Consider the following 14,779-nt stretch of genomic DNA (forward strand, 5'->3'; position numbering starts at 1 on the left):
ACACTCAAGTCTTACATCAGCCTCCTGAGAACAGAAGTTTTTGTCTCTCATAGTACAAACATCACCAGCAATGGGGGCAAAAGACCCCGGCCAGAGGCTGGTAATTAACTATGTGACATTGGACAAGTTGCTTAACCTGCTGGAGCCTCAGGGTCTTTCTTCATCTGGATATGATAGTACTCACATCTCATTAAAAGGCTGGGTGATCATGGATAAAAGCACATAATAGATTATAAAACACATTATAAACATGAGTTATTTTCACAGTTATTGTGATTATCAGACACCATTTTTAAAAATACCACAAGGCTTTACTGAGTAAACAGTGCAATGCTACATGAAGCTCAGGTAAAATTTCTACGTAAAAATGTAAAACCAAAAACAACAACCAGACAAAAACATGGCAAGGAGGCAAAGTACAGCTATCCAAACTCTAGTAATGAAGGCTGGCAGGCACATTTTCTGGAGTGATGTTGTGTCAGGCACTGGGCTGGGCACTGACCAGCTTTACCTCAGGCATTCAAATAACTTACACAAAATTTAAGTTCATTCATAAACATGTTTGGTTTTTCCAAAGAGCCTACTTTGCAGGAAATGCAAATATTTCTCTAAAATTATTTGCCAGGAAGGGAAAAGAGCTTCAACAGCCTCATTAATTTCACTCCCCCACCCCCGGAGGAGTTCATATTTTCCCAGCATTATGTATGTTACTTGTCTCAAGATACTACTGCTAATATTCCTGGGTAATCTTTTAACATTTTTCCCATTAGGCCTGTAATAACACACAGCATGCTTCCCACATTCTTCTGAACCCGAGATAATAAAATAAAATAAGATGTGTATCAAGAAATATGGCTGGTGCACACAGCATCAGTTCTCAAGCCCCTGGTTTGCAATAGCTCAGGATATGCACTGTATCAAAGAGAAGTGTGAAAAGCTAAAAAATAAAATCTTCCAGACATAATTATGGTTTCACTTACTTAATATGCCTTGATGATCCTTTAGGGACAGACAGAATGGCCATCCTAAGATGAGACAATGAAGATCTTTGAGGCCTCTAGTACATAAGAGACACACAATAATTATTTTTTGAATCCAGCGCTCCCAGAGTGGTTGGAATTGAAAAGAGGCATTCAAGAGTCTGCCACTAGAGGGCAAAAGAGTAAAATTTCTTAGCATAGAATTTTCTTGTTTCAACCTGGTCTCAATTTGAGACTGTACTAGAGGGAAGCCTAAAAAAATATCAGTTGAAGCTAAAATTGGACATTTGAAGTTTTTCTGATTAAATTATAATGAAGCTTTCAGGGCTGACCTAAGAGCTCTGAGGACCTCTTTAGTTCAGGAATTGAGGATCTGTTTAAAATGGAAATAGGTTACCAGGGCCGGGTAACATATTAATACCTACCAATCATTAACTCCCACACATGACTAGAAGTAATTCATCAGCTGACCTAGCAATGGGCAAGAGCTGGGTGAGTGTTGAATGAGAGGACAGGGGAACGCGGGCACCAGTACCTCTAGGAACAGATCTGTGGGAGCACCTTTTGTCTTTGTCATTGTTTCTAACCCCCATTCTGTGCATCTAGGAACTGCGGCTCCCCAGTTAAGGAAGAGACTCTTGAATGGTATCACCACCTTCCCCACACCCACCCTGACCCCAGGGAGTCGGCAGAGACCGCCACCACCATTTCTACACCCATTGTGCTCAGAGCCTTCCTCCCTGACCCATCCCCCTGTCTTAGCTCCCCCTGCACACTGTGACCACCAAGGAGCTGTTAAATCTCAAATACAGTCTTTCCCTCTTCATCCCTGCATCCCATTTCAAATCTTTGAAAGGCTCTCTATCTCTTAGAAAATAAAATCCAAGACAAAAAGTATAGCTAAATAGACTAAACACTACATTCGCCCCACCTGACTTACCCTTGGACCTATTTCCTGGGATCTCGACCCTAGAACCCCTATATCATGCATCCAGCCTTACAGAAGGATGCCCCCCAACTGCACCAACAACATCCAGGCCTGCAGTGCTTGGTTCTCTCTAACCAGCTGAGCCTCTGGAGACTCAGCCTCATGCCACCCTTTCTGAGAAGGCTTCCTGACACCGAGGACCTCCCTAAGGAAACACCACTCCCCCTTTGGCCCCCCAACTCTCAGTTCAGTTCATCTACATGCCCTGTGGGGAGTTCCTTCAGGGTCCACGTTTGGTCATTTCTGCCCTAGAAGGAACAGAAGAGAATTGGCCTCAGGGATGGGGCTGGGAGCACTAGCTTCTTGGAAGGGGCCGCTATCAAGAGGAAGAGCAGCTCATGGTGGGTGGGAAGAGACATCAAAAATAAATTCTGCCCCCCGACAGCTTAGCAGCGGGCTTGTCTGAGCAAGAAGGACTGGGCAAGAGTGGGGTCTGGCAGCCTCTCCATAAACAGGGCTGACTCCGCACAGAGCCTACCCAGGGCAGGTTGTCACAGGAACTCAGAGGAGCTGTTCGGAGGGGCTTTTTCCACATCCACATCCACATCCGCATTTGCCCTACTCAACAGAGAGGGACAGCCCAGTAGAAAAATGAGCAGCCCCAGCAAGAGATGGGGAAGAAGGGATAAATGATCCCAGTGTCCCCTCTGCACCCCTCACCGCCTTGCCCTGCCTTGTCGCTCCTCTTGCAATTATAAGGAAACCCAAAGGGTTTTATATTTTCACTACTCCAGCTCTAACTCTAGAATTCCTGGAGGATGCTTGTACCTTGTAAAACATTTCAAAAAGTCATGCTCCTTACAACTTGTATGCAGTTGTAAGCAATGGTGCATGCAAGCTCTTCTGGACTCTGTTTTCCTCATTTGCAAAATGAGGAGGGCAAGACTTAATTACCTTCGATGCCCTGAGTCTACAATGTATGGTGTAGAGTGTAGTTTTTAGGGCTCTTGAGTTATTTATGCAAATGCCAAATCAGTAACATCACAAAATGCTGCTCTATTTCCAGTGCCAAATTTTTGCAGTCAGCCAAGGCTTCCTGCACACAGACAATTGAAAAACAACCTCCCCTTTATTCAACCCATAGAACCACACAAAAGAAAAGGGGCCAAACATTCTCTGCACAAAAAAAAAAAAAAACCCAAACCAGTAAAATCAAACAAGAGGCCCTCCATTCAATCATGTGGTAAGGCTGTTACTTGGTAACAGTACTACTCAATATTTACAAATATTTACAAACATTAATACTCATTAAATGTGACCAGGAAGGTGGCTTAGCTCCTTCTCTCCCTGTCATCCTGGCTTTTTTTCTTTCCCTCCCTGCAGCCAAAAGCAACACTGGCTGGACCCTGGTTCACTTCTCTGCTTTCCTTGCTGCGGGCTGCCTGGAGCAGAGACCGCATCCAGGGCTCTGTGGGGCCATAAGCTCCTTCGTGGCCTTAGCTGTCCACTGGGGGAGCCACAGCCAAGCCCTCAGGCCACACCCTGAGGCCCAGAGATCTTACAGGCTTTCCTCAAGTTGTCTTTCCCGAATATCAGCAGAAAGCTGGGCAGCCACGCCTGTGGATTTTCTTGGTTTGGCTTTTAACTCACACCGTTTCAAGGAACAGCCGATTCAAACACAACTTGCCTTCATCTTTTTCTCTTCATTGTGGGAAGTGACCATTTGAGGATCCAGAGGAAGTTATGTCCATGTGTTTATGCCCACAAGAACAGAGTCCTATCCTTAGCAGACACCATGAAACAGACCCATGGATACAGTTACGCACGTTGGTCAGGGGCCTCATGATATATATGTACATCCATATGGGGGGGGGGAGGGATTCTCATCAAGCTTTATTATTAGGAAATCCTTAGGACTGACTTCTTGATTTTCTACAAGTAGTGCTTTGCATTAGCTCAGCCAAAGAGAACCGTTCTTTAAAAAAAAAAAAAAAAAAAGTTCATTTATTTTGAGAGAGAGAGGATCTCAAACAGGCTCTGCCCTGTCAGTGTAGAGCACAATGACACGGGGCTCAAACCTCAAACTCACTAACCATGAGATCATGACCTGAGCCAAAATCAAGAGTCGGACGCTTAACTGACTGAGCCACCCAGGTGCCCCTAATCAAGTCTTTTAACCAAAGACATTTAACTTATCACAAATCATGCTTGCCTACTCATCAAATCAATTACTTTGAGAAATACTACTAAATAACACACTAATTCCAAAAATAACCTCCATGCAACAGGAAGAAATATTTTCAGATCATACTGCTTTTCCTCCACTTAATTAAAAAGAACAAGTCTTTATTGAAGGAAACAACATACACGTAAACAACAAGGAAGAGATCACTACGTGTGGTATATTTAATACATAGTGAACAAGTCCTGTTCTGCTCCATAAGCTTGAACCCCAACTCTGCCACGCACTAGCTGTGTGGCCTTGGGCAAATGACTTAACTGCTCTGAGTCTTTGCTTTCTTGGCCACAAAAGGAGATTAATAAGTGGCATCTGTATCATAAACTGGTTGTGAGGTGTCAGTGAAAAATTCCTGCCAAATGTTTAGCCCAGTGCCTGGTCTATGGTAAGGGTTTGAAAAAGGTTAGCTCTTGTGATTGTGAATGCTATTATTACCCATCTACACAGAGCTTCCCATATAACTTTAGGAATGACTTCTCGGTATTTCACATACACTCTTGCAAAGGCCAGTTTGCCTTTGTAAATCTTGCCTCAGCAGATTTACAGTAAAGTCAAAGGGGGTCTCTTCAAGGGGACCCCGTCACACACAATTATATATGCAGCAGGCCCCACAAAACCTGGACCTTTCCCTGATCACAGGTAACAACTGATGCTCACTGTACATGCCTCCCTGGAAACATCCCTCCCTACTTTCTCCCTTTTGAATATGATGCTGATCACTCCTGATCAGTATTTTTTCCTTACTAGGTAACTGGAAGCAACAGTGTTTCTGTGTGTAAACTTTATAGAAGTGGAATCATACTACGTTCTACTTTACCTTCTGCAATTTCCTATTTGATATTTTATATGTTTGAGATCCATCCATGTTGACACATGCAGGTCATAACTGCTTTATATACTTAATTGGATGGATATAAGAGCAGTGTATTTGTGCATTTTCCCACTGATGGATATCTAGGGTGTTCACACTTTGTTGCCATTACAAACTATGTTGTAATAAACACACAGCCATTTTTGTTTAGATCTCCTTGGGGAACTGCACCGGCCAGAGTTTCTCTAGGGAATCACGACAGATGGCTGATGCATCCTTTTGTCCTTACTAACAGAATCCAACATGTTGCAGTTAAACATTCTCACCTTCCGAGACCTCCCTGCAGCTATGGAAGGACACATGCCTCAGTTCTGGTCAAAGATGTAGAGAGAAATCCACTGAGGATTCCCGAAAGCCTTCGCTTCCCTGCTTTAGTGCTGGCCCATCCTTCTCCGTCCTCCCCTGCTGGAACATGGGCATGAGGGCAGGAGATGAGCAGTCATGGTGGGAACATAAGGACAAAAGCCCCACCAAGGGAATAGCAAAGTGAAAAAAGACTTGAACTGTAGCCAATTGGATTATTTAGGTGCTACGTTAACCTCTTCCTACCCTCAGCATTACTTATGTATCATTCTACAAAGGAATAGAAAATTATTTCCTCACAAAAGATGCATTAGTCTTATAGACTTATCTTGTGTCTTAAAACTCAAAGTGAGATTCTTAAATGAAAATATATATATATTTTTTTAATATAATGTATATATTTAGTTGAATATAATGACAAGACTTTTCGGTCTTAAGCGTCAATAGTCAGAACAGCCAAACTGGAAAATAGAACATGTATCCAAACACTTTCTGAGTGCTAACTAAGAATAAGAGACTAACGGTGATAACTGCAAATACTCAAAATGTACTTACTATGTGCCACGCACTCTTCTAAGCCTTCACGTCTATCATTCAAAGTCTCAGAAGGAGAAATACTATTATCAGATGAGAAGATGTGAGAAATGCCAACTAGCTTGCCAATATCACAAAGCTGGTGAGTGTAGAGCTGAGGCTTGTGAGTCTAGCATTACAGGGAATGTGTCTGTGCAGGAGGCTAAAAAAATGGCCCCCAAAAGATGCTCATATCCTAATTCCCAAAACCTGTGAATGTGTTACCTTGCATGGCAAAAGGAACTTTGCAGATGTGATGAAGTTAAGGATCCTTGAGGCAGGGAGATTAGCTTGGACTATCCAGGTGGGCCTGACATAATCACCGGGGGCCCCTAAGAGGGAGACTGGAGGGTCAGGGAGACTGGAGGGTCATAACAGAAGTAGGAGATCTGAGGGTAGAGACACAGGGAAGGGACTATAATCCAAGGAAAGTAGGAAGCCTCCAGAAACTAGAAAAGGCAAAGAAACAGATTCTCCCCCAGAGCCTCCAGAAGCAGCCAGTCACTGAAACCTTGACGTTAGCCCATTGAAGCTGATTTTAGACTTTGGACCTCTAGAACTGTAAAACAATAAATGCGTGTTGTTTGAAACCACTAAGTCTGCAGTCATGTGTTATAGCAGACACGGGAAACAAACACAGCTGATGACTCTGACCCACACATGCACACACACACACACACACCCCTAGCTAGTCCTTACCCTCAAGAAGTTCATCCATCCACAGAGGGAGACAGACAAGCCACCACCTGCTCTTAAGACTAGATGGAATAAGAGTCACAGAACCCTGACCCTGACCAAAGTGCTATGGGAACTGGGGGCAAGTGTTTGGTTCACACCTGCAGGCCCCTGACCATCCCATAAAAATGTCCTTGTCATCTACAACTGGTTACAAAACCCAGGGAGATAATGACAGTCTGGAGCTGCTTACTAACGGACTTGTCAGAGGACTCATTTTCTCATGGATCCACCCTGATAATGTTTCCACATTCGTAAGAGATGAAAACTTGGCAAGGGAAAGGCAACACCCTCCAAGCTTCCTTCCTGGAACCCTCCAGTTGCTTGTCTGGATCTACCACAGGGTCTTCCTTCCACTCCCTTCAGTTGGGCTCCTGGTGCTGTCAGACGGCTGATGCCTGACATTTCCTCTTTCTCTGGCCAAGGTCAAGCACATACACCAACTACTCTCATGTGAGAGCCAGCATCATCTCCGATCCACAGATCCCCTTTCAAGTAACCGCCTCCTGCGTGCACCAACTCTCCACAACATCCTCCCCCACCCAGTCCAAGCACCTGTGGGTTCACCATGCACCTAAGCTAATAGTGCGATCCACGCAATTCCTGAGATAAATGGGGGTGCAAAGAAGGAAGGGGTCACCATCTTTATAAGATGTCTTCTTAAAATCCACAAAGGAGTCCAGCCCTTCCTAAAATGCAGACCATAGAAAGCCAAAATTTTAAGCTATAATGTTGGGGAAAAGAGAGTCCACTTCTGCTGAGTGCCTTCGGAACTCGGGAGATGGGAAAATGCAGAAGTAACTAAAGAGCAATGACAGTGCGTATCTATTAAGCACTTCATCTTGATTACTGTAACAATCCTACATCGTGGGTAGTAATATCAACTCCATTTGACAGATGAGGAAATTGAGGCATGACCACAGAGAGGAAGCAGCAGAGAAGAATGAGGGTCCAGGGAAGCAAACACCACCTTAAACAGTGAAAGTACCTGCCACCTGAGTGCCACCTGAGTGCCACCTGAGTGCTACCTGTCCCCACCTTCATAACAGTCAAATGAGATGACAAGGGCAGAAGGAGCATTCCCAATGAGAAGTGTGTTTATTGTACAACAGAAAAGCCTCAGCATGAATCAGAGTCACAGGAAAGCCCCCTAATCAATGCAACATCCCAATAGCTGGAGAGTCTGTCCCTCCTGTCCCATCAGCTCTGTCTACAGACCTTATCCATCCATGTCTAGCAGCTAAGCGTAAAGATTTGGAGCTGCAAATCCTTAAAGGAATGAGGGCATCACTCCACAAGGCTCCGCTCCCTAATATGTAAAAGGCAGAGAATAATGTTAGTACTGTGCCCAGCACAAGGCCTGCTTCTCATAGCGTAACTTGGCACATAAACAGAAGACTGTGGAATAAAAATAACCTCTTGGACTTACTTGCCAAACATTTTCTAGTGTGCAAAATGCTTTACATGTATCATCTCGTTTGGGATAAATTTCTGGTTAGGACATCACAACACACATCAGGAGAGACAAATGCACAACATATAGCCTTGATATACAATCAATAATTAGCTTACCTGTAACACTGTATGTCAATAAAGGCCAAGGACCCCGATAACTGTAAATAAGGTCATCCCTAGCACCAGGTGCACAGCTGGCACTTAATAAATGCTGAATGAATCCCGAATAAATAGGTACCACTTTTAATAAGATCCACCACTTTCCTTGCTGCCTTGAGCCACACAAAGCAAGTGTATATATAGAAACCACCCCAGGCACACAGTCAAGTAACGTGAGAGCAAATCACTGAGAAGCCCAGCTATGTCCACACCTGCCGGGGGAACTCCCAGCTGTTGGTGTCAAGGACCAATGTGAAGCGCCACACGGACAAGACAGATTTCACTTGTTTTTAAACACACCATCAAAGTGGCTAATGGCTTCCCACAAAGAAACCCCACACCTTCAGCCAAGAGACAAGGAACTCATTAGGCAGACTTGCATCCTCCAGTCCCCATTGTCAACAGGCACCATCCAGGCCATCAGAAAACAGCTCCCAGGAGCCCACATGCTGACAGGCGGCATCCGGGGACGATCAGATTTCTATCAGTAATGACACATGGCGTTTCTCTCTGGCTCCAATTCAGGATGCCACTCCACCCCCACCAGGCAGCTCTCAGCCTTTAATACTTCCTGAACAATCATGCCTTTAAGAAAACGGTCATATATCGGTGGCACACAACATCGCCAACTCAGTCACAAATTCAGTGTACTATCTGCCCTGGACAGCCCTCAAATGTGGTCACGATTTCTCATGCTCCCTTGCTCTCAAGGAGATGCCCACAAACGCATCTCAGCACCAGCCAACATCTGCCCCATACCATGAACACCACGAGAATCTTCCTTCTGACATTCAGAGAATAATCCTCCCTGGCTGAGTTTTCCCTTAGCTTCATGGCACCACCCTGCTTAGGACACTCTAAGTTCAAAACCACTGACCCAAATCCTGGTGATTCCGTTGACACAAAGTCATAAGTTAGGATAATGGTCCACCCCTCCCCCACCCCATGGCCAGAACCACAGAAAAGGATTCTGGGGAATCGGTCATGCTGTGTTTCCTGATCTCAACACAAAGTTGTGTTCTGTGTGTGAAAACCCAGACGGTGGTATGGTTATTTACAACCTCTTCTCATGTATGTTATTCATCTATAAAAAGTTAATAAATAAACTGTTGATTCACATGAATTCTGTTTGTTCTGGAACTTTAGAGATTGGAGGTGGGGGGTCAATTACGCCATACTTCAGCCACATAAATCACAGACTTTCTTTCTCAACAGCCTGAAAAACCAGTTGTTCCTGCTGTTGAGAGTCACAGATCACACTGGTTTCAGAAACCCTTCTAATAGCCCCAAAGGAACAGCGGCCACAAAATAGCTGCCACTGCACATGCCTCCTGCTGAGCCTGAGTTAGAACCAGTTTTGTTTATTCCAAGGTTGGGTTTGGGAAGTGACCACTTGGTCTTCCAGATGAAAACAGGCAGGCAGCACTGCCTGCAGAAACTCCTCTATTTTTAAAACAGCCTGGTTGGTCACAGGGGATGGATGCTTTGACTGTAACACACATTGTTTTTGAAATCAGAGGCCAGGCCAGCAGCGCCCACCCAGCCCTCCACATTTACCTCCTCGCTTAGCCTCTTCCTCGCTGGCCAGGGACGGGTGTGTTCCAGGAACGTTGCTGCTCATGAGTCACCCTCCTGGGCCCTGACAGCTGCTCCTGGATCCTGATCAATTTTCTTCAAGAGACTGGCTGTGGTGTTTGGGGTTCACGCTGCAGTAACTTGCAAAAATAAAACTCCTCTCCTTTTTATGAGCCGACTGAACAGAACACGAGTACATGAGTCTCTGGCAATGTGTCCCCCTCCCCCTGGCCTCCTGCATAACAGGAAACGTTCAGTTCTGAGCCCCTTGGTCAGATACTCATTTGGCCACACCAACCAGCTAACAAATGCAAATTTCTCATCACCTTATCCCAGCAGGGCTGCTCTTCTGGGCAGCTGAGGTTTGAGGTCACAGTCCAGGGGCAGCCTGGTCTTTCCTAGCCAAAGGACAAGGCTGACTTGGCCTGACATCATGGGGATTATCCTAGCCTGCTTTGTGCAAGCTAAGATTTCCAAAATATTTTCAACTGTATAGATTCTTGGGCAGAAAGTTCTGTTGAACCACACTGGATGTACTTTCCTAGAACAGATCAAACTTCAGCAAAATTAAATCCATGCACTTTTCAGTATGATGAATCTGAGGAGGTGGCCCTGCCAAGAACAGCCTCTTCCGGATACGTGCAAGCATCCCGGAGTCAACTGAGAATGGAGACCAGGTTCATGCTTCCTGGGGCCCCTCTCTCCTGCCTCCACAGCAGAGTTTGGATGACCCTGACACCTGCAATAAAACTCCATCCAACAGCCCTCCTGGAAGCCAAAAAGAAACACACTGTCTGGGTAAAACTGAGTTGCGGGGAGAAGGCCTGTGATAGGAGCCCCAGAGACCTGGATTCAAATCCAGCTTTGGACTCATAGATAAGCCACTTCTCTCTGGACCTCAGTTTCCTCATCTGCAAACCCCAAAGGCACAAGTACAGCATTTCTCAACTCCCTTGCAAGCTGGTGGCTTTTCAATTCCAGCCCAGAGATGTGGTTTAAAGTGTTTTTTTTTTGTTTTTGTTTGTTTGTTTGTTTGTTTGTTTGTTTGTTTGTTTTACCAATCAGTTGCAAACATTTCAAAGTCTGGAGTACTTTCATGAGAATTTGGAGATTTTACATTAAGATCCCGATTTCTGGATTCTCTTGGGAAATCAGCAGATCTGGTCACAGTGGGCCCGCATTCCCAGTAGGAGGCAAGAAATGGAAGGAGGAAAAAGTGCCCCAGACTGGGAACAAACCACCCACACTGCTGCTTTCACTGTCATCACTGGCCATCCTGTGAAGTTTGGGACTGCTGTCATAAGTCTGGCTTATTTTCTTTCCCATTAACATATTGCTTAACTTTTTCACTTTTCATTTCAGCTGGAATACTCATGAATAAATTCTGAAGTCAAAATATTTCACAAATAATCAGTGCAGATAATCTGTTACGTGGAAATCCACAAAGCTGGAGGCCTGTGCCCCAGCCTGCCAGCAATTCCGACATGATCATCCAGGGACCCAGAATTGGTTTAAAAGTCCGCCCCAGGGGCACCTGGGTGGCTCAGTTGGTTAAGCGTCCGACTTCGGCTCAGGTCATGATCTCCCGGTCTGTGAGTTCAAGCCGTGTCAGGCTCTGTGCTGACAGCTCAAGGCCTGGAGCCTGTTTCAGATTCTGTGTCTCCCTCTCTCTGACCCTCCCCCGTTCATGCTCTGTCTCTCTGTGTCTCAAAAATAAATAAACGTTAAAAAACATATTAAAAGTCCGTCCCGGACCCTCTGACCTTTGTGGACAGTCTCGACCAAACCCCTACCTCTCATCCAGGTCCCTCAGCCCCTCAGCCAGGGACACGTTTGGGAGCCGGGACAGTGAGGTCAGAGGCAGGCGGGTTTCTGAGGAGGTCAGAACCACATCTGCATTTTGTCATCCTTCTGGACAGCCCAGCATGTGCAGGGCTGCCTGTGAGCCCGCCAAGTCGCTGGAGGAGACGAAACAACAAGCAAGCCACGTTGCAGCGAGAAGAGAGTAAGCGAGTGCACGGAGAAGAGTCTCAGCCAGCTCAGGCGTGTCCCCATGATGCAGGGCAGGTAGCGGGGATGGGCCTTTGTGCCACATGTCTTCAAAGGCAACACCTGAGCCAAGAGGTGCAGGAATGGAAACTGTTCTCAAACCAGTCTCGTCTCATTGGTAACAATGACAACGTAATGACAGTGCCAGTGACAATAGCAGCAGCATACCAGCTAAAACTTAGTGAGCTCTGACTCTGTGCCAGGTGCTGGTGTTGTTATGATCATCATTCCTACTTTAGAGGAGAGGAAACTGAGGCCCGCAGAGGCTACAAACTGGAATAAGATCTCCAGGCAGCACGTGGTAGCATGGAGACCAGATCCCAGGCAGCTGCCTTCTGAGCCCAGCTTCTGCTCACAGGGCTCTCTACTGCCTCATCCAATGTGCAGGCATCACAGCACAGGGCCCTCGTGTTCAGGATTCAGTGACACATGCTCCTTTCCATACTGTCTTACATTAAAAATCACAGCGGAGGGGCTCCTGGGTGACTCAGTCTGTTAAGCGTTCAACTCTTGATTTTGGCTCAGGTCATGATCTCACGGTTCATGGGGTCAAGTGCTGCGTTGGGCTCTGCGCTGACAGTGCAGGGCCTGCTTGGGATTCTCTCTCTGCCACTCCCCTGCTCACATTTTCTCTCTCTCTCTTTATCTCAAAATAAACATTAAGGAAACCACAGTGGAATTTATCTGAATGTGCCCTCCTTGCTCTGTAATAACTATGTACATTGATATCGAAATACACAAGTCACTGTGCAGGACTATACACACAAAACCATGCATGCTGGGGCGCCTGGGTGGCTCAGTCGGTTAGGCGTCCGACTTCGGCTCAGGTCATGATCTCGCGGTCTGTGGGTTCGAGCCCCGCGTCGGGCTCTGTGCTGACAGCTCAGAGCCTGGAGCCTGTTTCAGATTCTGTCTTTCTCTGACCCTCCCCTGTTCATGCTCTCTCTCTCTCTGTCTCAAAAATAAATAAATGTTAAAAAAAATTAAAAAAAAAAAACATGCATGCTATTCTTTATGCGTGGTTTGGAGAATTTTTAAGATTAATTTTGGCCATTTGCAACCTATACCTTACTCCCCAGCTTTAGGTGTGCAAGGTACCCCATTTGCCTTTGGCCCCACTCATAGTAAAGTGTCTGTTCCCTCAGAGCCCTGACTCCCAAGAACCACAACAATCCGTTAGGAGCAAAGGACTCCAGCGTTTGTGAAAAGGCCTAAGGGAAGGGTTCTCTTGAAGAACAGATATGGGTTATTTTACAAAATAGACCTTAATTCCAAGGAAGAGATGTTTGGGCCCTCACTCACTACTCTTAATTTACACAAACTCCACTAAACTCAGGAAGAAAAGATTAGAAGCAGCAAAATTTGAGCAAAAGAGGAGGGTACTAACAGATGACGCTGGATCTCCAGGAAGGTGACCAAAGGGAAATTTCAAAGCAGGATTTAGCACCAGGGACAAGGTTTCTGTTCCCGTCCCTGGTCACGGGGCACATCGCTACAAGCAGGTGCCATCATAAACTTGCAAGCTGGCAACATAGAAAGTCGAGGAGGAAAAGCAAAACTGGGGTCGGTGTGCCCTATTTAATAAAGCAGGGAGGCGTGCAGCCTAATGAAGAAATAGAAGCACAGCTGAACAAATGGCCTTTAGGCATCAGGAGGTAGTTAAACCACCTATAACTTACATGGACATACTGGTTCTGAGCACAAGCTCTCAAACAAGAAGTTCACTTTTCCTGCCCCAAAAGGGAACTCCCTGAAGACCCCCCATCTGGACACACTAAGGACAGCAGTTCACATCTGATACTGAGGCGCTCTCAACCCCACCCACCCGCAGGCAATAGTGCCTCCTCCATTGCCCCCAGGCGACATTCAGCAGTGTGTGGAGACATTTTTGGATGTCACAAGTTGGGGGAAGGTGTATTGGTGGCATCTAGGGGGTACAGGCTAAAAATGCCACTAAACGCCCTACAATGCACAGACCAGCCCCCACAACAAAGAATTACTGCCCTGCCCACAAAGATAGTCATGTCAAGGCTGAGAAATCTAGATCTAAACCAAAGCAAAGTGGGCAGTGAGGGTTTGACCTCAAAATGAAAGGTCTCCCAACACTATCGTGAATTTACCTTGTGTGACCTTGGACTTTGGTTTCCTCACCTGCACAACAGAATGATCCTGAGAGGGCTCTGCTGGTCTCAATGAGACCTGGTTTTGGCAAGTGCTTTGTCAGTCATAGGTCTTGCTCTGTCATTGTCCCCACTCAAGGTTTGCAAAAGCCTCTGATTGGCACTGAGGCTAAAGGAGATGGGGTGGAAAGAAGTGGGGTCTGGCTAGGTGGAGGGGGGTGATGTCTCAGAGTAGCTGGTGAGCACAGATTGCCCCTGGGTCCTGCATGGACCCACTGAGGATGTGACTCCCTTGTGGAGTGTGTTGTCCCTTGTGACACAATGTCCCTTGTGACAGTGTGTTCTAAGGGAACTCAATGGGCTTGGGACATCACTGCTCCCATCAAGCTATGCCAGGATAGATGGGATTGATGATGGTCACAGAGCAACAGCTCCACAACCTGCCTCACAACCCAGAACTGCTACAATCCCTACAACAACACAACCACAACCATAATAATAACAATCATAATAATAATAATGATAACAACAACAACAATAATGTCAAACATCTATTGAGCACTTAACCTGTGCCTGGCCAAGAATGAGGCCCTCTTTGTGGGTGATCTTAACCACAACAGCACTCTCTTCCAAAATTATACCACTTCCATCACCACCTGGACTTCCATATTCTAGAAGAAAACCAGAAACCAAGCTGATAAACAGTATAATTTTAATTAAAATAATCAGTGTGTATACATATGCTTACGAATGCAAGAAAGAAATTTCCTGCAATATTCACTGATTAACAGT

At 45.7% G+C, this 14,779-nt stretch overlaps 1 protein-coding gene across 7 annotated transcripts in view; it reads right to left on the minus strand.

Annotated features, from left to right (window-relative positions):
* ARHGEF3 (Rho guanine nucleotide exchange factor 3) overlaps nucleotides 1-14,779 on the minus strand; it is a 310,006-nt gene that overhangs the window by 241,885 nt on the left and 53,342 nt on the right. Inside the window, exon 1 of one of the 7 annotated variants that reach the window (XM_045051708.1) lies at nucleotides 981-1,039. The exons of the other annotated variants lie outside the window; for them this stretch is intronic. Coding sequence (XP_044907643.1) covers nucleotides 981-1,024 — 44 coding nt within the window. The 5' untranslated portion in view covers nucleotides 1,025-1,039. Of the gene's footprint in view, nucleotides 1-980; nucleotides 1,040-14,779 lie in introns of those variants that run through there. 7 annotated transcript variants of the gene reach the window in all.

Source organism: Felis catus, chromosome A2 (genome assembly GCF_018350175.1).
Source record: "Felis catus isolate Fca126 chromosome A2, F.catus_Fca126_mat1.0, whole genome shotgun sequence".
Lineage (NCBI taxonomy): Eukaryota > Metazoa > Chordata > Mammalia > Carnivora > Felidae > Felis > Felis catus.